The 23509-nt window shown below is 44.4% G+C and overlaps 2 protein-coding genes across 21 annotated transcripts in view; one reads left to right on the forward strand and one right to left on the reverse strand.

Annotated features, from left to right (window-relative positions):
• The first annotated feature begins 805 nt into the window (after positions 1-805).
• Positions 806-21920, forward strand: FAM234B (family with sequence similarity 234 member B). The gene is made up of 13 exons (XM_048949875.1): positions 806-893; positions 7238-7630; positions 8542-8640; positions 10018-10206; positions 11325-11455; positions 12124-12271; positions 12632-12773; positions 13195-13338; positions 16948-17029; positions 17238-17393; positions 18012-18129; positions 19259-19485; positions 19905-21920. The coding sequence occupies exons 1-13, from the start codon at positions 857-859 to the stop codon at positions 19908-19910; spliced, it is 1872 nt and encodes a 623-aa protein (XP_048805832.1). The 5' UTR covers positions 806-856; the 3' UTR covers positions 19911-21920.
• Positions 21921-22044: 124 nt separating this feature from the next.
• The window catches only part of GSG1 (germ cell associated 1), a 90407-nt gene continuing 88942 nt past the window's right edge, over positions 22045-23509 (reverse strand). For all 20 annotated transcript variants that reach the window (XM_048949895.1, XM_048949914.1, XM_048949924.1 and 17 more), the window contains one exon: positions 22045-23063. In XM_048949895.1, coding sequence (XP_048805852.1) covers positions 22748-23063 — 316 coding nt within the window. In that variant the 3' untranslated portion in view covers positions 22045-22747. The remainder of the gene's footprint in view (positions 23064-23509) is intronic.

The following is a 23509-nucleotide window of genomic DNA, read 5'->3' on the forward strand; positions in this document are numbered from 1 at the left end:
GTGGAAACAGTCCCAGTGGTACTAAAAGATTTTGGACTGGGAGCTGTTTCTCTCTTTCCAGTTCCTATCTGAAAAAAAATCAACCAATTCCCTTCAACAGTTGGGCCACTTGGTGTCTCTCTTCTGCTCCCTACTTTCTATGGACGTGTAAAGAGTCACAGAGGGAAAGGGCAAGCATGTCATTTGAGGGAATGGAAAGAGAACAGCAGCAGCAGATGCGGTCCTAGCTGGTCAGACTCTCGTCTCTGGTGTCAGACATGCATGGGGCTGGGAATCAGGAAGCTGGGGCTCTATGGCTTTGGGGAAACCACAAAACTCTCCTTGCTCAACTTCCCCATTGCGGGAAAGGGAGATTGTGGTGAAGATGGAAGAGAGCGTTGGAAAACACCCTGGTACGCTTTTGTACTGTAATTATAAACCACAGAATAAAACCAAATCAAGATTTCTTGCAACCAATAACTTCCCATAAATGAAGGCACATATTTATACCAAAAATAAGTAAAGCAGTGTATCTTTCTGTGTGAATCATAGACCAACAAGCACACTGCTGTATCTGTCTGTGCTGGGCATGCTGTACAAGATGTGCAAATCTGGGCAGTGCTTGATCACAGCTCTCAGGCTGAACCAGGCCTCCCATCACTCCTGCCTTTGTAAAAGAACATGTGGGGAAGGAATGGGGGCTGAGCCCCGTGAGGAGCTCCGGTTTCGGTGGGAGCGGTGGCCTGAGCGCTGCAGACGAGGCCCGCTCGACTGCGCAGGCTCGCCGCTGGCGCCTGGCGAACTCAATTTCCCAGCATGCCGCGGGCGAAGCGCGGAGAGGGAGGATTGGCGCGCATGCGCTCCGCTCCACTCCAGCATGGCTACGGTGCTGTCCCGGGCGCTGAAGCTGCCGGGTAAGGGGTTTTGCTCCCGCAGTGGGAAGGGAGCGTAGCGCCGGGCCGTAGCGAGTTGAGACGGCCGCTCCGTGATGGGGCCTGGCTCTAACGGTGTCGCGGCCCGCGAGGGTTCCGTTGCCGGGCATTGGGTGCGTTGCTATGGGGATGCGGCCGCGGGACGTGGGGACGGGCAGCGCATGAGAAGGGAAGGGTTGGGGTGGGTGCTGGACGTTATCGCACCCACCAAAAGCACTCTGGCACGTACGTGTCAGTGTAATCATCTGGGTATGTGTTTAAAGGCCGCTTAGCACGTCTTCGTGGTTTCCAGCCAGAGATCTTATGCGAGATGAAAGGATATTCAACAATAAGGGACTGCTGTGTCAGGAACTAGATCTTTCCAAGATAAGGCAGCGAGCAGCAGTCCAACCATTCTTTTAGCTGGGGTATTAACAGGCTCTGGGAAAAAAAAAAAAAAAAAAACCAACAACGTTGCGAAACCAGAATTTGAGTTTGCTGGTTGCCGTTGGATGGAGTGGCACGGGGCTGGGGACAGTGCCAGCGCACCTGGCGCCATTCAGCCGGTGCTTCCTGAGCACCTCCTGCCTCTGGGACAGCCAGGGCACTGAGGCACTGCTCATCTCTAAGGATCTGGGGGTGTTAGCTGGCAGCCTGCTCAATGTGAAACAGCTGTGTGCCCAGGTGGCCAAGAAGGCCACCAGCATCCTGGATTAGATCAGGAACAGTGCAGCCAGCAGGAGCAGGGAGCTGATCGTGAGGTCACACCTCGAGTGATGTGTTCAATTTTGGGCCCCTCGCTACAAGAAAGACATAGAGGCCCTGGAGTGCATCCAGAGAAGGGCAACAAAGCTGTGATGGGTCTGGAGCACAAGTCTGATGAGGAGCAGCTGAAGGAACTGGGGTTGTTCAGTCTGAAGAAGAGAGGGCACAGGGGAAGCCTCATCACTCCGTACACAACCTGAAAGGAGGTTGTAGTGAGGGGGGGCTCACTCACTCTGCCAGGTAACAGGACAAGAGATGATGGCCTTAAGTTGTACCTCGGGAGGTTTAGGTTGGATATTAGCAAAAAATTCTTCTCTGAAGGTGTGGTGCAACAGTGGCGTAGGGTACTCACAGAAGTGGTGAAACTACCATCCCTGGAGTTGTTCAAGAGCTGTGTGGATGTGGGACCACTGAGGGACATAGTGGTCATGGTGGGGATGGGCTGATGGTTGGTCTTGGTGATCTTGGGTGTATTTTCCAACTTTAATGATTCTAATGCTTCCATGATCTCAGTGGGAAGGACTACACTGTGCACGAAGTTTCTGTAGGAAAATGTAAACGAGTGGATGTGTGTGTGATGTGTGACCATAGGGGAACCACAAAACAACATGGACAAAATCTCTCTTGACATCTTTATCAGTAGTGTGAGCTGTTTGAGATGTACCATTGAGAAGACTGGTTTGAGAAACTTGTGGCTGCAGTTGAGAACAGTTCTTGTGTAAGTCTGTGGGTGAAATTGCATGTATCACACCCAGTTTGCAAGGTGAACTGAAAAATGCAGCTTTCAATGGCAGTGAGAAAGCAGAAAGCCTATTGCTATGCCTGTTTTTCCTGCAGCATCTCATTAAATTAATTACATCAATATGTGGCAACTTGTCTCCTCACAGACTTAGAGATATGTCTGCAGTACCCAATGATGGGTGCCTGCCAACCACTGAAACACAGAAGAATAAACAGAAGCCTGGAGCGAGTACAAAGGAATCTGGAATCAGTATGTCATCACTGAAATAATGCACTGAAATTGCACTTATGTAAAGTCCAAGATTTGCTCTTTTCATTCCAGAGTGAGTGCAAATAGACGCATTTCCAGAAAGTCAAAAAGAAAGAAAGATGGCAATTTAATATCTTTCAAGGCACTAGTAATGAATATTTCATTATAAGCAGGACTTTATTCCAACACATTTCACCTCACAGGTGCTTCCTTTCCAAGTTGTAGCACAATTGAACTTTTCTTCTCTGGGAGATCCCAGTCTACTTCTGCAGGAGTCCCAAGAACTGCCAGTGCAGAAAGTATTATCCAGCAAACACACAGAGTATTTTCAAAGTCAGAGTGCATTTTGGAGGCCTACTTCCCTTGAAAGTTAACACTGGGGCATTTTCTCTCTCTTTGATCATTGCAAATCTTCCTTTTTATTTTATTTATTTATTTATTTATTCTCAATGATTGCAAATAATAATAATAACCCAGTGTCATGACTGGTAACTTATCCACTGGCCACAAGCAACAGTTCCTCTGATTGTTGGTAACCACAGGCCACTGACTGGGAACTTCTGTTTTATCCTTAGTGTTGTGGAAAAAGGGGAATAGAACAAGTTGTGTCAGGTCAGAAGAGAAGCTGCTTGTTTGCAACAGCTGCAGAAGAAAACGCAGAGCAGTAGAGAAACTGACCGTTAATGTGAATGCTGTGATGTTGTGCCAGTACAGTGCAAAGTTTGTCTGCACTTAGAGACCTTATGCAAAAAGCAGATAACAGGATGTGAGTTATGTAAGTCTGCTACATGCTGAAGGCCATAGAATGGCCCAGGGTCTGTTTTCTTTAGCACGGGATCATGAAGGTTATGCGGAGATTGTTATTTTAGGAGATAGGTTGAGATTCTGATTGAGTCCCACTCGGGTCTTAGCATTTTAACTTCCATGCTGGAGATTTGAAGACTGCATGGGAATGCTAGATTTTCTGATGGCTGATCATTTAGCACAGAGGCAGCTTTTAGCTATCTCTTGTTGGACAAACTGCCTTCCCGCTGCCTGAGCCTTGGAGTTGACCACAAAGGAAAGCATTTGACTTTAGGAGCATTTTTCAGTAAATCTTAATTCTCTGAATGGTCTGAGGTTGCTGTTTTCACACAGCCTTTACTGCGTTTGTGTCTCACAGCAAGTGTGATCTAAAACTCGGGTGAAGAGTCACATTCCTTCTGCTCTCCCTCCAGCCAGGTGAATCATGTGTGACTCCCCCACTGCACCTCAGAGCAGCCTCGGGGGGCTGAGTTGAGTCTGCCTACACCAGGTCTCCAGATGTGTTTCCAAAGCACCTGCAGATCATTTGTTAGGGTATTTTTTGGCAGTGGGAAGTAAGCATTTGATTCCTCTGAAGTTTGATATGCAATTGTCTTTCCCACGGGCTGAGTGAGCACTACAGGATTTGGTTTTAAGAGCAGTGTCTGCACTTAAGATACTTCATAAAAATCAGCTGGGAATTTGATGCCTTACCTTACTGTACCTTGTGTGAGTACCACTGAACCTTTACTTGTGTCACAGCTGCTTTCTAGCCTCTAACAAATGGATTGGAATTCTTACCTGGCTCTTAGTGGAGAAGATGTTCCTACTACAGAATGTCAGTGGTGGTTGACATGGTTGTTGACATTCGCAGCATCTCGGTTACAGCCAGCTCAAGAAGTGGATAAGCTGTAGTTTCAAGGTTCTTTCTGCTCCCTAGATATCCAGAGCAAAACTGTACAAAATAAAGCTCATTCCTAAAAGTCAATACTTCTAGTTGCCCTAGAGATGAACAGCAGAGTTCAGTAGTATGGGTTGACTGTTTGGAATTATAATAACAAAACAAATCACAGTCTGTCTAAAGTGTAAGCATGCTGTTTGGCTACTGTATTCAGAGCACATCTGTTTCCAAAACTCAGAGCAGTATGGCTAATGTCAGAACTATCCATCTTTGATTTCTCAGGCCGGTTTTTTGAAATATCATTTACTCTTGGATCAGCAGCATTTACTTTTCATACCACTCTGGGCAGTCTTGAACTGGCACACCTGGGTCAGTAGTGAGATGCTGTAAATACCCTGCCAGTGAGACTTCTGGAATGTCTTGGTTTTGCTCAATTATCTTTTAGCTATATCTGGGAAATTTACACTGTGCTCTCACTGCAATCTCTGAGCGGACAGCTGTGTGTTGCTGAGGTCAGGGGTCTGTGCTGCTTCCAGGATGGAGCAGAGGTCCAAGAACCAAGGTCAGGAGCTCTGAAATGCACACCCTTTGAATGTACGTTGTTTTAGGGCAGGACTATGTGATACAGTGTCTCACAGAAATATACTGTGCCTTAGGAATGCAGTATCTTTATCTGGGTGCTCTACCTCCACAAGGAGCAACTTTCTGGAGTATGTGCACTGGATTGTTTCAACACGAGTCCTGTGTGGAAGCATATAGTTCAGAAAGAAGGAGTCCAATTTAGACTCTTTGGGATCTGGTTGGGTACCTTTATTTCCTTCTGTTCACTGTGGCCAAGTTGCTTTGGCTGCTCCATTTGACCTTTGCTCACACTGCCAGTTTTTCTTTGATGCTAAAGTAAACACTGACCATCATTGTAAGTAGTACAGGAAGGAGAAGTGAAGGTCCTTTTGTGGGGCAACAAACAAGAAAGAAATGAGATCCACATGTTGCAAAATAGATACTGGCGTGTTGCACTAACTAGGTGTTACAGTACATGTGGAACTGTGAGTTTGCCTTTTACAGAAAAAAAACAGAATCATTAAGGTTGGAAAAGACCCCAAAGATCATCTAGTCTGTCCATCAGCCCATCCCCACCCTGCCCAATGATCATGTCCTCAGTGCCACATCCACACGGTTCTGGAACACCTCTAGGGATGGTGACTCCGCCACCTCCCTGGGCAGCCTGTGCCAGGGCAGCAGCACTCTTTTGGAGGAGCATTTTTTCCTAATATCTAACCTGTACATCCTCTGGTGCAACTTAAGGCCATCACCTCTTGTCCCATCACTGTTACTTGGGAGAAGAGGCTGAGCCTCACTTCACCATAACCTCCTTTCAGGTTGTGTAGAGAGTGGTAAAGTCTCCCCTGTGCCCCCTCTTCTCCAGGCTGAACAATCCCAGTTCTGTCATCCAATCCCTATAAGATTTGTGCTCCAGATCCTTCACAGCTTTGTTGCCCTTCTCTGGACACATTCCAAGGCTTCCATGTCTTTCTTGCACTGAGAGTAACAAACACAAAATACTAAAACAAACACAGTCCTTGAGGTATAATCTTACTCCAAGTAAGACATATTATCTTAGGCAGTAAGAACAACCAAGAGAGCCCTTTAATTTCTGTTCAGTAAAACTTTCTCAGCATCTTAGTATCTAACAATGGTTACTACTTGTGTATCTTTGCTAGTTATTTATGCCTTGCATGTATAACTTCAAGCGTCTTCAGGTGCAAGTTAGCTCCTCTCTCAGGTCAGCTTTAGGCAAAGGGAAATGAGACAGATATCTGGGACAATAAAATCCCAACTTGGAATAGGAGAGAGAGAAATAGACTGAAACCTTATAAACATCAGAGCAGTGGCCATGGCTCCATGCCCAGGCTGGTGGCTTGAAGCAGCTCGCTGAGACGTGCTCCTCCCCTCGTAGCTCAGGGCAGTGAGACTGCCTGATCTCTCCTACTCCTGCAAACAGATGGCCCTGGCCTTATGCCATGATATAAGACCAGGCTGTGCACCATCCCTCGTCATGCTCCATGTGGCTGGCTTGGGCTAGAGGGAGAATCATCTGTGTGTCACGCATCCATGTCACAGGGGTGGGAACTGGGAAGACACCTAGAGCTAAGGTACTTTTTCATACCACCGCCTGTATCAGAAATCAGTGCTATGTTATTTCTCAGCAAGGCCAGGTACAAGCTGTCAGCTGTGGTGGGTGGGAAGAGGAACAGAAGGGGAGCACTGGTTTCATACTCCATGAGTGCTCCTTATTACAGTGCTGAACCACACAGAGAAAGTTGTGAGAGCATCTCTCATCTCTTCAGACACCAGAATATATTCTGGTCCAGAAGAGTGAAATCACTCACTTTGCCCTCATCAAGGAGTTGATATCCATTGATAACTTGCCTGCTGCTCTATCCCTGTGTGACCCTTCCTTCCATCCCTCATGAAGCAGGATAGCAAATACAGCATCCAAGAGGTCCAGGCAGGGGAAGCAGGGGAAAAGTGAGTTTCAGAAGGCCCCCTTGAAGGACCCAGCCTACAAGAGAAGAGGGACTGTGTTGGGATTAGAGTTTGGCAAATGCTAAAGGAGTCCAGCCTCAAGTCAGAGGAGTGCTGCACCTTAGGCGCTCAAGAGGGCTAAGCATGCCTTGTGTCGGTGTGGCTCACTACAGATCAGGAAAATATACATACATATACATATAATATATACAATACAATATATCATATATACATACAATAATAATAATAAAATAAACCCGATAGAGTCTTTTCTCACAGCTGTCACTTGGAACTTGTGGCTCACTGCAGCCTTTTCTCCACTTAGGTCCTGAAAAAGCAAGGAGTGAATGCTTTGTTGTCTTTCTCCATCTCTTTCCACAGGAAAGAAAAGCCCAGATCTTGGAGAGTACGATCCTCTCACTCAGGCCGATAGTGATGAAAGTGAAGATGACCTCGTACTCAACATACAGAAAAATGGGGGTGTCAAGAATGGGAAGAGCCCCCCTGAGGAAGTGCAGGATCCCGACTCTGATGTGGAAGTTGGGATGACGAAGCAGCACGCGTCAGAATGTGCACCCGAGGGTTATCCTGCAGAGGCAGCTGGGGGCTTGGAACAGAAGGCTGCTCCATCCCTCATGCCATACCTGCGCACAGCAGTCTTTTTGCTCACCGTGGTGATCTCGATGATTCTTGTGTTGGTGTGTGCGTTTCTCATTCCCTGTCCCCCTAGGGACTTGCATAACACCTGGAACCACAACCTAGGTCAGGGAGCAGGTGAGAAAGCCCCAGGAACAGCATCTGGCGTGGGGGAGGTGGCAGCTCCCAGGCTGGGCATCTGCGGGAGAGACCTATCTGGGAGAGCCAGCTCAGGACAGAGACCCTTCCTCACCACTGCAGATGCTCCGAGGTAAAAGACAGGAGGCTCTGTCCTGCTCACTCTTCAAGCTGAGGCCTGTGAAATCTGACAGCAGTAAATCACAAAATCTTGTTTCTGTCAACACCAAAAAGCATTTTGACTCTTCTCCCATCCTGCCTTTTTGTCCATAAGGCGTGCTCTGTTTCAGATGGAAATGCCCACTTTAAAACACAGTGCCTCCCTCTCTAGACCCTGGATTTCACCAGCTCCTCCATGCTGAAGTGTGTGGGAGTTTGGGAAGAGAGGGATAGAGGTCTTTATGTCTCCTGACTGGCTCAACTAACCTCGTTTCTGTTGTCTTGCCCTGCTTGAATCTGTAAATCAACATTTGGAATCTTTTGTCATCCTGTACAGGCCACTGGTAACATTTCTAAAGTATCTCCCGTTCTGACCTCTGCAGTATTGTGAAATAATTTCTGCCAGGTCTAGATATGTCTCTCCCTCCTTGCTTTCTGCCCCAGCTTCCAAATCTAAGCCTTTCATAAGATATGTGATTCCCACATCACCTCTGAAAGTGAAGTGGGAAGCAGACATCTTTTCTTTCCTTTTAGCTCTTCTATTTTTCCCTTTCTTTTCTCTGACCCAGATGCTACATTTCTGCCTTTCCATGTGATAAAAGATCTAGCCATGATGGGAGCTGCCTGGCATTGATTAATTAATTCCTTAGCAGACTCCACAAGGTTTTTTTTTGTCAGCCTTCTACTCGCAGTGCAGAGAGCTGGCTGCGTGGCTACTTTGTCAACAGCGTGGTTCTCTGTGACTGTTGTAGGTGGTGTGTTATCCCCACTGGAGCTTTGTGATGTGAATGGTGATGGGCTCCCTGACATCCTCATCGTTTTCACAGCCCTGATGAATGCCAGTGTCATGGGTAAGTGAGTCTTCTACTCTCTTTCCTGTACTTGTCAATACAGACCTTTGGATATTCATACAATGGTTGGAAAAAGTTGCTGCCACTGTAAATCCACTTTTGGTTTTTTTTGTTGTTGTTTGTTTGGTTGTTTTTTTCTTTTTTTTTTTCGCTGTAGTGGCTGTTGTTCTGTGTCTGTACTTTATTATGCTGTTCATGCTTCAATACTAGTTTGCAGTCACCTCTTTCCCCATACCACACCTTGGGATCAGTCCATCTCTCTCTCCTGTATTTGTCCATCTCTCTGTCCCTGATCTGCAGGCAGACATAAAGTGGTCAGAAAACACTTCACTACAAATAGCAGGTAGAAATAAGGTGTTGGTTATTTTTTTCACTTCTCAAAAGCTACTTCTCAAAGCCCTTCACTAAAAGTCTCAGTTGTTCTACCATTGTAAAAGCAAGGAGGTAAAAGTCCTATAGAAATAAACCTATCAACAGAGAGAAAATTGTGCAGACTTAAGTTTTATAAGAAGTACATGAGAGAGAGACTGTTGATGTGAAAGCTGTATTCAGTTTGTAGAGGTTGTCTTTGTATTCTGTGTTTTGCCATTGTACTTATTTCTCTTTCATCACAGATGTGCAGTTTTTAGCATGCTCCAAATGGAACTAGGCATACCTAGCTGCATCCTGGGCTGAAGCTGTGCTAGGAGACATAAAGCAGACAGGAAAGCAGGTGTAAGGACATCTCAGTCCTATACCCAGGTAGCTGGAGATCAACCCTCCTAAAGCTTGTGCTCAAAGTCTTCACATGGTGTTTGATAGAGATACTCTTAGGGTAGGAACCTGGTGGACTAAGCTGTGGCACTGTTAGCTGTTTATCCAGATTGTACACACTACAGCTGTGAGCTGCACTGAAGAATTAGGAGTTCTTGATCACTGCCAACCCAACAAAGGAATTTATGTTAAGACAACTCTTTAGCATAAGCCATCTGATTTCCAGTTTGACAGGTGATTAAGTTTGATTTAGAGAGTGGGCTCAAAACCTCCATGTAGTCAAGTCATGCAGAGTGTTGCCATTAAACAGGAACCAACAGGAACTGTTGTTATCTTGAAATGTGTGGAAGTTCATATTCTAACTTTATGATATGAGAGGTAGAGATTACAATTCTACATAAGGGCAGGCTGAGCTAAAAGTTGCTGGTGTTTGAAATCAGAGCCAAAAGTCTGTTGAAACAGCATGGGGCACCTTTTCTCACTATTATTTTGTGCTAACTGGTGAATTAGAAAAAGACCCTGAGTTACACCAATTTGTTGAGTCTGCTAAGGAAGTACCAAAGACAGTGTGGACATAGCCTTTGATGGCAAGGAATTTTACTCTCTTCCTCCTGTCTCTTCCAGGTGTCTCTACGCCCTCTGTGACTGTGGTGGCCCTTTCTGGTATGAATGGCAGCACCTTATGGTCCATCCAGCTTCCAGAAGAGACTCGGAGTGTGCAGTGCAAAGGGCTGTCACTGGGGTCACCAGCAGAGCCCGTTTGCCTTGTGACAGGAACAGCTAAATTCCTCAGCCTTCTTAGTGCCTCCACAGGTAGAGTCAAGTACTAGCTTGTTAGAAAGATGCTGCTGCTGCATTTTCATTTTTTTTTGAAGGGCTAATAAGTATGAATGATTCAGTGCTGGATCTTTGTAGTGGCTGTTATTAGTGACACACAGGGAAGGGTCAGAACACTAACGTTTTTCAAGTTATAAAAGGTAAAAGAGCATTCAAACTTTTGATGCTCTCTGGGAGTATCTCTGTCCTACCATTTCAGAACTATTCAAAATGTTTATCTTGTCCTATAGCATCTCCATGGCACAAAAGATATACAAGATCCATTTTCATCAACATGTAGCTGTTACTACAGCTCTGCACCTAGCTAATGGCACTGAGAAGCTGAACACCAATCTCAGAGAAGTTACGTAAAGATGTATGCTACAGCTAGATAAGCTTTCCAAAGAAATTAGGCCCATAGAGGAATCGATTAGATATGAATGAATGCTGCATTTTTAATCACTGTGCTGGCAAAAGAACTATGGAGAAATAAAAGCATCACATTTCTTTTTGTTGGGATTTTTTTTGAGTGTTTATCAGCTAATCTGTAAAACAGGTTTTATTGAGTTTCCAGCTGGGTCCACACTGGACTGCTGAACAGTTTGACATCATGTCTGCTAACATGCATTTACCCTGAGGAGGAGTGAGCATGCTATACTGGAGTGGCTATTTACTGCTGGGAATTTAATGGAGACACAGATTTGCACTTTGAATATTAGAACTGGCCATCTGTTCTCTTTCCTGGCATCCACCTACAGTCTGTACTGCTGACTGTGGAAAGCAACTGCTGTCCTGCAGAGCAGCATTCCTATTTAGGTTCTCCTTCCAAAAATGAACCTCAAATATACCCTGCTATTTCAGAAAGATTTTTGAGCTCGGGTCTGTTTAGAGAGATGCAGAGGAGGAAGCACAGCAGAACAAAGACACAACTCAAAGCCAGTCTAAAGAAATGTGCTTTGCTTCCCACTGAAGCTTGACCTGTATGCTTGTTTTTTGTTTTCTCAGGGAATAAGGAAAATAAGCTCTTTTGCTCCCTCCTTCAAGAAGGTTTTGTAGAACTGTCTGGGAATGTCCTCTGGTTCCCCAAGGTCTCTTTCATCCTGTTCTTTCCATAGGCAAGACCATCTGGACACTGAACTCCATTCACCTTTCAGATGGGATCTTGGCTGCTCCAGCTGCAACTCTTCCAGATGTAGATGGAGATGGGATTAGGGATATTGTTGTTCTGGCCCTCAAAGAAACACAGGTACAGCATGTCTGTGCTCAAGATTAGAAAGGACCTTGACTATCTAGAGGAAGATTGAGGACCTCGATGTAGAAAGGTTGTAACAGGAGATGCAGGAGCCCCTAATTTTTGTTCCTTTAGGTTTGCTTGAAAAGCACCTTGTTTCTTTCAGTGGGTCAGAACAGTGAGATCAAGCAATAATGGCACTACCTGCATTTCTTATCAGCTGGGAATGAACAAAAGGTTTATTATTTATCCCTGGCTGAGACTTGAGAATTGTTTCTGCTCAGTGAATGCCTGATTAGAAGTGACTGTTTAGCAGCTGTATAGAAAACCATGTTGAGATAAATCACTGGAAAAATGAGCACTCAGCTGACCTTAGGTAATAAGTAGTTGTGTGATCAAGTGCAGATTTCCTCCATGCTCATCTCTCCCCAGAATTCTAGCATTACTATTCTTAGAGGAGTTCAGTTTTTTGAAGTCCCTTCCATCTTTGATGCTTTTGCAGACAAGAGAAAAGCATGAATGTAAGAATCCCAGGAAGCCAAGCTGAGCAGAGAGACCACTAGCTAGACCTTGCTGTGGGGAGAAAGAGCAACAGAGCTTCATGCTGTGGGTACCAGGCAAGATTCTGAGAGCACAAATGTGTGAAAGCACTGCCAGAAATCTCTACATCTCTGTCTTTGCAGCCTGATGTGTTTTTCGTCTTGGTGTCAGGAAAGACTGGGGTTGCTTTGGGTGGGCCTGTGAAGTACAACGTCATTGGAGAAGGGAAAGTAATTGGCCCTCAAGTTCATATCACCAGCCGGGGAGCCATCTACATCCTGTTTGGTTTTGGTAAGATGCACCTTGACTCACAAGTACTTCACCTTTCTGAAAAAGAACATTATTTTTACCTAAATTGGCTTAGAGTATTCCTAGGATGTCTCTACTATGTCTTGCACTGTAAAATCTGGGAGCAGAGGGCATGGGAAGGAGTCTTACTGCTATGCAGTGGAAGAGTATCAATGTCTGCTAGCCTGGAGTACCTTTAAGTTTCTCAAAGCCAAGTCTGCCAGTGGTGCATCATGCCAAGGAAGGTGCAACTCTGGCTTTCCTTTGCATTTTGCCATAACAACAGAAGTCCAAAGGACCCTCTGTGTTACTATGAAATTAACCTTTGCAGTCAAGACTCTTCATCTTTACTCTTTCTGGCAGGTAATGTTCAAGCAGTTGCCCTGAGGGATATCTTTACCCAAGCCAGAAACCGGGACAGCTTTCCTATGATGTTGCATCAGGAGGAGCCAGAGTGGGAAAAGCGCAGATCTGTAAACCTGTCAGAGCTCATTGACATTTACAGGTAGGAGACAAACTTATAATCTTGGTTCTGCTGGAAGAGGAAGGAAAAATGTATACCTTCTTGCACTCCTAGACACAGTTCTTTCCTTTCCATTTCTGGTTGTTGACAATACTATGGAGTATTGTAACCAGTACTGCCAAACTGTGGTCAGAATCAGTCTTGATAGGAATAAAAGGGAACAAATATGAAACCCTGCATCCCATGCTTTTTATAGTAATTCAAGACGTTCAGAAGAGCACAGATCTGAATTTAGGTCAGTTAACTAAGAAATAACAATGTGAAATTAACCTCAGTCACTGAAGAAAAGATGAACCTGTCCAAGAATAGTTCAAATCTTAGGTTGTTGGGTGGACAGGCAGGTAATGCTGAGATGCTTAAATACAAGCCCAGGAATCTTCTCTCTGCTTTCCATTTCTCCCAGTGGAGGTGTTGACTTCCTGCAGACGATAAAGGCACCTGACACAAACTGCAGCAACCTGCTCATCACCACCAAAGATGGCTTGATTCTACTGCAGGGACAGGACCTGGAGCCCCGCTGGACATTGGAAATTCAGAACATCAGCAGGTTATCTACTGGGAACATTTTCCTTTCTTTTTTATTTCTATTTCCTACTTTTCACCTTTAAGTGCATGTGTTCCTTAGAAAGCAATCAAGAATTCTCCATGTTTGCAAAGAAACCTATGAGCTGGAGGCATATGTGTACATTGATGCACAAACAAGGAGGGCGAGTGGAACAAAGAGCAGAGGGCTCAAAACCTTTAAACCTTTAAAATGTGTGAGTGATGACAAATTGTAGAATCATGGAATTGTTTGAGTTGGAAGAGACCTTTAAAAGTCATTAATCCAACTTCCCTGCAGTGAACAGGGACACCTACAGATAGATCAAGATACTCAGAGCCCCTCCAGCCTGACCTTGGATGTCTCCAGGGATGGAGCATCCACCACTTCTCTGGGCAACCTGTGCCAGTGCTTCACTATCCTTATTGTAAAAAAGAACCCTTTTTTTTGTTCATATCCAGTCTAAATCTCCCCTCTTTCAGTTTGAAACCGTTTCCTCATGTCCCATTGCAACAGACCCTGCTAAAAGTCTGTCCCCTTCTTTATTCTAATAAACAAAGGGCTTGATACAGATATCCAACATAAATGTCTTGACTACTGTGGCACTGGAGCTTAGGGGACTTCTGGTGTGTGATTCAGCCCATCTGCTGTCCACAGCTGCCAGTTGCCAGCTCAGTGGAGAGGAGCAGGTGCATTAGTGGTGCTAAGTGTTAGAGGTGTCTGAATATGCCGAGTGGATCTTAATCTTCCTTGAAAGTTGAAAATCAGCACTCTGATGGCAGTCTGCCATCTATACTAAATGTAAACCTTAAAATAATATTTCTCATCCTCTGACTTCACACATAAAAGTTAAGCAATTTGCTAGACCTAATGGTTTGATAATAACTGGCAATTTCAGTTTTCTGAGTGCTAAATGTTTGCAAAGGGCAGCTGGGCACAGTTGAAGGAAATTATGTGGGAAACAGATTGCTAGCTCTGCTATCTAGAGGAAAGAAAGAAGCTTTCAGCTCAGTGTTACCTGCCAACAGCTTCCATAGGAGGAAGGCGTAGAATCTTCATTAAGAAACAAAGGTCATCTAGACTTGATACCCTTACGCTATGCCCAGTCTTGAAGGCTGGTGGGTGACATAAGCAGTGGCTTTAGGAATGGGTTGTGGCAAGTTGATCTCAGTTTGGGAAAGGTAGTGAGCTAAAAGAGTTTTTGTTCCAGAGTCTTCAGGCTTCTGGATATGGGTCAAGTTTGAAGGGTAAGTGTATGCTGACTAAAGAGAGTCAGTTCACAGATGCTATAAAATCAATAATATGCAAAAAACTTCTAAATGAAAAAACTAATTGGAAAATTTGTAGGGATTCAAATCAAGAAGTGTTGAAAGATGCTTTTGTCGTTCTGTTCACTGAATCACAGAATAGTTGGGATTGGAAGGCATCTTTGGAAGTCCTCTAGTCCAAGTTCTGAGGTGTCACCAGACAAACAAGCTTAAACCCAGGTCACCATCAGACAGAGTATACTGAGCCAGCTGAGAGCTCCCCTTTCCCTCAGTAACCCTGCTCCAGCCTCTGTCTTGCTCTAGCCAAGCAGACTAAGTCCATGCCTTTGGGTGCATTCTCAGATAACAGCCTGGCTTCTGCAAGTGTGCTGCATTTCTGGATAGATTTTGACAAGATCCCTGGAAGACCATAATGGACAACCAGTTATAAAACAAGAGTGAAGTTCAGAGACCATGAAATTGTGTAAGCATTTGAAAATTGCGTTGTAAATGGATGTTTCAGATAAGAGAGGATTAATTGCTGGTTGCTGTGGGGATTAGTGTTAGGCAGGAATAATTACTAGCCTTCTGGTTCATACAAGAAAGTGCCCGAGGGATTTTTCAGTTGATTGGTAGCATCTAAAATACATATGCCTGCCTGCATTCGATGTGTGGAATCTGCCACTGACTGTAGCCTGCCAGAAGTATGAGAAGTGCCACATCAGGAGAGAGTTTAAGTGAATGCCCTCAGAACAGAATAGCCTACTGCTTCTTTTTGGTACAGGAGATTTTTTAAGTTATAGGAATGTGTCATGAGACTGCCTCTAAATTATTAGCTGTGATTGCCAAAGTGTACTATGTTAATAATAAAATAATGGAATTGTAGAACATTCAGAGTTGAAACGGATACTCAAGGATCATCAAGTCCAACTCCTGGCTCCACAGAGCACCACCCAAAAATCAGACCATATGTCTGAGATTGTTATCCAGATGCTTCTTGAGTACCACGGGGCCATGATCACTACACGGGGCAGCCCGTTCCATGCCCACCACCCTCCGGTGCAGACCCTGTCCCTCACCCCCAGCTGCCCTCCCCTGACGCAGCTCCATGCCGTTCCCTGGGCCCTGTCGCTGTCACACACAGCAGAGCTCAGCACTGCCCCTCCGCTCCCTGTGAGGAGCTGCAGCCATCAGGCCTCCCTTCAGCTCCTCTGCTCTGTGCTGAATCAACCAGGGGACCTCAGCTGCTCTTCATATATGTTGCCCTGCAGGTTTTTTATCATCTTCGTAGCCTCCTTGATACAAGTATAGATAGTAAGCCACTGCTGTGCTGTGGCATTACTCTTAAAAAGCCATTCTGGTCTGCACATTTTAAAGTGGTGGCTGGAAAATCTGGATAAAAGGGCTGGAAAAATGCTTCAGCATGGAAGATTTAAGTTTGTGTTTAGATGATGAAGCTTGAGAGATGAGTTCATGTGTGCATGTAAGTAACAGGAGCTAACAGGGATTTTAATCTTGCTGTAGCAAGAAAAGTGCTTTGGAGCAGAAGCTGCTCATGTTCCAGAAAATGAAAATGCAGCCATGTTTCTGAGGATGAGATTAATCATTAGAACTGACTGTCACAAGAAGTGATGAATTTATCTTGTCTTTGTATTTCCATAGCAAGTCTCATGGCTGGGCACATCTTGCCAAACTTTGGTGCTTGGTTAACTGGATAAAATACAACAGCGTATCATAAATAAGAGGAGGAAGGACATGCTCTGGTCATCTAGCCTTGCCCTATGAAACTGTGAATTCAAAGAAATCATGTATGCTTCTTAGGCCCAGCTGTGCTGAATTTAGGAAGGACAGAGGTTAGATTCAGAAAGCCAAAAGCAAGTAAGATGGTTAGAAAGCAGTTATAATAACAGATATTCAAGTCATAGTGTTAAGTTGTCCAGAAGGGAGAGGATAAAAAAGAACTTTTCTTAAAACTGCTTTGAGCAGGAGGTCAAATCTCTTGATGAATTTTGAAAGGTTTGGGTAATTTTTTATGACTGTAGCAAAACTGAACAGATTCTCATTCTAGGGAAAGAATAATACAGCCATGCCATAGGGTGATAAACAAATACCTACATAGCCCAGCAGGGATTGCACCACCTCCCCCTACCCCCAGTCAACTCTGAAGAATGGCCAGTAAGCACTATGGGCACTTTGATCATTTTTCACTTTTCTTATCCAACAAAAAATGGTTTCTGCCAATGAGAATGACTCTCAGTGGATAAAATATTTTGGCAATTACTGCCTTGGTAAGAGGCAGAATAGAGGATGAAAGCAATTCCTCTTTTTCTGTCATAAAGCTGAGTGGTTTTTTTGCTCAAATTTGCAGCCAGCCAATACTGGGGTACTTCAGTGCTGATCAAACCCTGGACTTCATGCTGCAAGCACAGACCGGAAATGGGAAGAAAAAGGTAAAACAAGAGGCAGCAGAGAGGGCACTGGCAACTTAAAAGTGAAGGAGCCTGGGTTGAAAGGGGCAGTGATTCTTTACTTTCGGCAATTCCTATTTCTGCGGCTGACACTGGTCTCTATGTGGCCACAGGCCTGACAGAAAATAGCACTCTCTTTACGCCTGCACCTGAACACTCGTTAATGCTACATCTCTTTCTGTATCCTGAGGTGGTGGTGGTAGATGGCAAATCTGGCCTCCCTGTTTGGAAGCAGGAACTCCCATGGCAGAAACAGCAACTTGATGCTCTGTCAGTCATGACTTTGGACAAGAAATCTGTTTTTCTCTTCTGGGCTGATGAAGCACAGCCTGTGCTACAGAGTTTGGTGAGCAGCTACCCTTTCTTCACTTTGAGTTTTCTGTGAGGTACATGTAACCTCTGTCTTTTATTCCTAATGTAATTGAACTCTAAACCTGCTATTTGAGACTGCTAGGGACATCTTTCCCTCTTGCTTCGACTTGGATGGACTTCTTCAAGCCTGTACACAGTAGCATATGTATGATTTTTCCATCAAAAAACTTCGTAGACTGAGAGCTCCCTTCCATGAAACCAAAATTTTCTGTGTTATGAAAATAATTCGTTTTTTCTGCAGCACTGAGATTTTCTGCCTGCAACTTTGTTCCCAGACCCTGAGAGATTCTTTTCAGCATACCGACATACAAGTCAGCATGGAGTTCCAAACTTCCGTACTGTAGCTTGGCCAATCAAGCCAGCTTTCATAGAGCAAAATCTCAACTTTACCAAACAGAGGCTGGGGAGCAAATTTTGTTTGAGAAAAAATGTTTTGCACTCTTTCAGCTCTGTGGAACCATTAAGTTTTTGATTCTCAGTACCAAGCAAAGGTAGCACAATGTCGGTAAACATTTTTTTTTTTCCTTTGGCAAAGCTAGACTGTCTTTTGGTAGTCATCTGTAACATTTTTGTTCACTTTTCATTGCATCAGCATCCTGGTCCCAGATCTGAGCGCCCGGCGCTGCACCACCTTTATCTTCTCCATCCTGTTTTCCCTACAGTCCTTTTGGACCTCACCAATGCAACAGACAAAGTCATTGCTTCAGCAGGTGAGTTCAAATGGTGGAGAGACTACCTAGCCTAAAAGAAATGGAGGAATGAAGATGTAGCTGTAAAAAACAAAGTGGTATACTTGTGGTATACCACATGTACTAATAGGTAGTATTTGAGGTCCACCACTCACACAGACCAGCAATGGGAAATCAGATTGCTCTTCCACCTGAAGAAAGGTCCTATCCAACCCCTACTTTACAAATGAAAGGCCCACCAAGATTCTTGAACGTTTAAACATGGAAAAGTCTGAGTTTGAATTCATGCATGTTTAATACCAGATACATTCCCTTGCTTTCTGTGGAGCACATCACCTCAGATACACTTCTGCCTTTGATGGCTGTCCTCTCCTGCCCTTTGAGATAGCAGATGTACTGCTCTTTCCTCTTTCTTTTTGAAAGGGAGAATCCAAAATGTTTCACTGCATGTTTCCAAGGGAAAGTGAATCTAGATTTAACATTTACAAGATCTCACAGTCCCTGTTGTATTTCCTTTCTTTTTGTAAAGCAGTTCAACCGACATCCAACTTGTTGAGCATGGCAGGATGCAGGATAAAAGGTCAGTGCATATAGCACTGAATCCAGTAGGTCAGGAAGCAGGGAGAAGCTGCTGGGTAGTGATATGTCTAATCAGATTTGTATCAAAAAACAGCTCAGTCAAGAACAAATAGAATATTGTTCTTAGAGAGATTTATTAGAAGCTGGGATTTCTGAGGTCTGTACAGATCATTCCATGCTAACCGGAGTAAACTGATTTGCTCCTACTTTAACAATTTACCCTTCTGTAGAGGTCATAATTTATGCCAGCAGGAGTGGAAAGGAATGTTCTATTCAAGTGAACTACATTAATTAAATATGTACATTTTGTATGTCAAACACAAAAAAAGGAACCAACCGTGGAACCAAAAATTGACATCGTTGATCTACTTTTCAGTGTATTTCTATGGAAATATTTTTATTTAAAATTGTTTTCCCCAATGAACTAAGGCTCATGTTATTGAAAAATCAAATTGAATACATCCTCTGTCCAGTGGCTGTTTGGAATGAGTGAAGACTGTAAGATTTCTTTTGGGTGAAGCATAGTTATTATTCCTCACCAATATTTTCTCTCTCTTTTCTGATGAATCAGTTGGAATTAATGATCTCCAAAAGGATGCATTTCACATCACTGTGACAACAACTGCAACCTCTGAAAAACAGCCAGGATTTCTCTCAGTCAGCAAGTTGGGCTTGAAATGGGCCATGATGACGCAGGGTCGAATGGTGTGGCTAAAGGACAGCACCACTCCCAAAATCAGCCGTGGAGAAGTGAGGCGATTTCTTGCTCGGCTGAAATTTGTTGACTTTCCTCACAAGGTGAGATTGTGTAGGAATCTGTGATCAGTGCAGATTGTTCAGGATATATGATTGCTTCCGTACTGACACAGTTAGGTGCTTTCTATGAGGTGGGATTCAAATTGACTGCAAGATGACAGACTGTCTCTTTAGGTGGAGACTGGACACAGTGTAAGGCCCAGCTATACTTTAGCAGTTTGACAAGAAGGAGGATCTTAGAAAGAATCAGGGGTGACAATCATAAAGGACTGAGGGACTCACAGACAGAACTGAGAGGTAGGGCAGTGGTCACTTGTTCTAACATGGCCAAACAGGGGTCCCCCGTGCACCCTTTACCTATTGGTGCCTAGTGTTGCTGATCAGTAAATTAACACTTTTCTGTACTGGACTGAATGATAATGGATTCTGGCTTTGTTTTTCGTTTCCCTTTCCTTTTCCAGCTCTAGCCTGAGATTTTGACAGGACCTATGACCTGCATGGGGAATAGAGGAAGCTGCTCAGGGGACCTTCAGGAAAACTGCTGTGTAGAGGGAGTGGGAACTAAAGGCACTTCCCCTTTCTTCAGCTATCTGGGGAATATTGCTGGAAGCTGGTTTGTCCTTGACAGATCTGTCCTGTATCAGATGAACCTTGTTCAGCATCTCCCCATCCGTATGCTGTTCTTGCATGCTTCCTTCCAGGTAACATGGAAATGTGAATTTAGAGCTTGCGTGCACATGCACACACACACACACGAGTTATATATATGTATCAATTTATAGAGTATATGTATATTTTTTATATGTTTAATTTATGAACAGATTTAGAACACTCCTTTTTATGTCCAAACAGTATTCCAGGCAGACAAACAAGCTCAAAGCCTATGGTGGTCTATGATAACTATGGGCAAATTATGTGGGTAAAGAACACCATCTGCTTTAATCTTCATATTTTTGGAAAGTAGCCTCTGTCTGGCTTCTTCAGGGCAAGTCTTGTCTACAGCCTTTCTTATTCTCTCAGCCCTTTTCACCATCCTGTTGCCAAACTCACAAACAAATTGGCTCTCTTGCTGAATTACCTGATAGAAAGATGGCTGCAAGAACATTTTTGAGCATTTGCACTTACGTGTTTCTTTTCCCAGATCCAAGAAGCAAAAGCTTCACATTTCATTTCTACCTCTTATTCATCCATCCTTAAGCTCTGTATAAACCTGAAGTGTCATTGTTGCACCATGTTGCAGTTCGTTGGACTGAGTTCCCCTTTGAAAAGCATTGCAGCCCCTTTGGGAGAGGCTGTCAGCAGGTCCCTAGTGGCACTGTAAAGATCACTGGACTATAGATACGCTTATAGAAAAGCTTATTCTCACACAACTGCTTCAGGGTTTAGGGGCTCAGACAAGAGGTAGAGATGGAAAGCTTTTCTGTGCATGTGACCCTGTTCTGGTTTTGACCGTTGGCCTGCCAGCCCAGCAGTTCCAGGAGGAATAGGCTGCCCCCAAGGCACATTTATTTGCTCTTGGGGCATTTAGTTCCTTGAATCATGCCTGTGAGCGTGCTGTCAGACTCGTGTGTTGTAGTTGCAGAGCATCTATATGAAGTTGCCTGCAATAAAGTAACTATATATAAACCAACAACTTTTCTGCCTTAGCAACTCCTCACAATGCAGGGCAGCAACATGTTACTTGTTTTCCCAGATCTGACCTTTGACATTATGCAGAGCCAGGCTGAGGTGAGAATTGCAGATGTCTCTTTGGTCCTCTTGCTAACATGTACTGTTCCTGTTTTGCTGCATTTCCCTCCGAGTAGCAAGGTGATGGCAGCATTTTGATGCTTACATCAAGGATGGACACATGGGTTTGCTCCCCTGGGCTCTTGACACCTCGTCTTGCTACATCACCCTTTCTTCTTCCTCCTTGCATCTCCATATAAAGCTTCCAGGACAGCTTTCAGTGTAGCTCTTCAGGATTAGCTGCAAGCCCCAAAGCTGGCCTTTGGACCCTTCTCTCCTAATATCAGAGCTGAGAACAGTTTGTATATGTTTAATGGTATTTTTGTGTAAATAGCTTTGTATATATTAGCACGACTCTATATATTAGCAACAACTCTAGGCCTGGGATTTTCCTCCAGACGCGTTAGTATTTATAATATTATGTTAGTTAATACAGCTGTATAATAGGAACTGAAAGTGTGAGGACCAGTAATATATGAAGATTAAACAGGAGTGCACCTTTCCTCCTGTAGCCACCACCTTGCTGGGAAAGGTGAGGCATTTATTACCTGAAGTAGTTATTCTCCTGAGGTTCTTCCTGAGAGAACTAATATTTGAGTGCAGTGACATTAGCTCCTCCATAATGTGAATTCATTCCACCCGCACACACACGCCCCCAGTGTGAATAAAGAGTCTGTCTGTATATTGTTGAGAAAATGTATTTGAACTGTGAACTGCAGTGGAGCAAATAAATACTGTGTACAGCATCAGTGTGTGTCATGTGAACCACCATTTCACCTTTGAGGGATGACGAGTTTGCTTGATTTGGGGACTGTTGGTGGTATTTTTACACTAAGGGGAAAAGGGACAAGTGAAGAGAAACAAAAAAGCAAGAGTTCAGCCTAGGATTCTTAAAGGATGTGGAGGAGCACAATAGTAAGAGTCAGACCGGAAAGTATCTCAGAATGGGAGCTGGAGGGGGCAAAGCAAGGAGGGTGCATATAGGAGCCTTTACAGACAAGAGAGAGGGGAGGAGATATTTGAAAGCAACCTCCCATTTCTACTCCAGCAGCACTTTAATCTGTGGGTTGGACAGGAGACTGGGCCTACAAATGAGGAATAAATAGGGTTTGCAGGGAGGACTACAGCAACTCAGTATGAGCACCTATGCCCTTAGCACTGAACTAAAGAGATTGCTGGAATGGCAATATGACTCCACCCAAAGAGGCCCAGCAATGCAATTTGCCAGCTGGGTTGGGCTGAGTCTGTCTTTTCCTTAGTGCAGTGCTGTTGGGATTAGGGTACCTGCCTCAGTTCTGTCTAACAGTGCTTGGATACAGATGGCACCAATGATATTTACCCCCCAGTTTCGTCGTTCCCAGCTGAAGACACCCTTCAGGTTGTGATCAGAGAGGTCCTGCCTTACCTCCTCTTGGCACTGCTGTTGCCTTGTTCCAGTGCCTGATTTTCTTATTCTCACTCCCTGAACATTAGAGAAAGGAGGAGCTCCCCAAGAACTTGCTAACAGTAGTGTTAATGTTTGGTTCAGAGCTTTTTGCTTCCCAAACCCCACTGTTCAGCCCCTGTGCATTCATCCCTAACACTGATCTTCTCCAATTGTCTGTCCCAAGACCTCATCCAGGTCCAGCTCTGGTTCCCGCTGCAGCACTTTCTTCTGCAGCTCAGTGTAGAAATCAACTCCCTCGGACACTGAATGGAGAGGCTTGTCTCGAGACTCATAGTAGCTGCTTATTTGCTGCTGTATGAAGTACTGGTGGTGCTGAGGCTGATCCTTGAAGCTCATATCATAGCCCTTGATGTGGTTGCGCTTGAACTCCAGCACTGTCTTGGTGTAGGTGTTGAGAGTGGTGACAGCAGAAGCCATGCAACAGGTGAAGGAGGTCCAGGCCATGCTGCAGGAGAAAAACAAGAACAACACATGCCATGAAAAGCCAGGTAAAGAATTGAACTGTATGCACCGTGGTGCACTGGTTTGGCAGGTAGAAGCTGCTGAACATGAACACAAGCTACAGAAAGACGAGAGGTGTCAGACTAATAAATAACTTCACCAAAATGTTTTTCAAGTCATCTACTGTGTGTCAGCTGGGGTTAGCTTCTGCAGCCTTTGGAGAAAGAAATCCTGAGCCACATGTCTAGTCTTGATGCTACAGTTACAGACCTTTTGGACTTTGCTCAGTGAAGATGTCAAACCAACATGCAATTTTATTTAAACTGCAGAAAAGCAAGGCATTTTTGAGAGCAACATCACAGGTGTGGCAGTGGCCTCTGCACACAGGGAAGAACTGAGACTAAATAGGGCAAACAAGCATAGAGGCAAGTCTGATTAGTCAGCAGGTGA

Source organism: Lagopus muta, chromosome 1 (assembly GCF_023343835.1).
Source record: "Lagopus muta isolate bLagMut1 chromosome 1, bLagMut1 primary, whole genome shotgun sequence".
NCBI lineage: Eukaryota > Metazoa > Chordata > Aves > Galliformes > Phasianidae > Lagopus > Lagopus muta.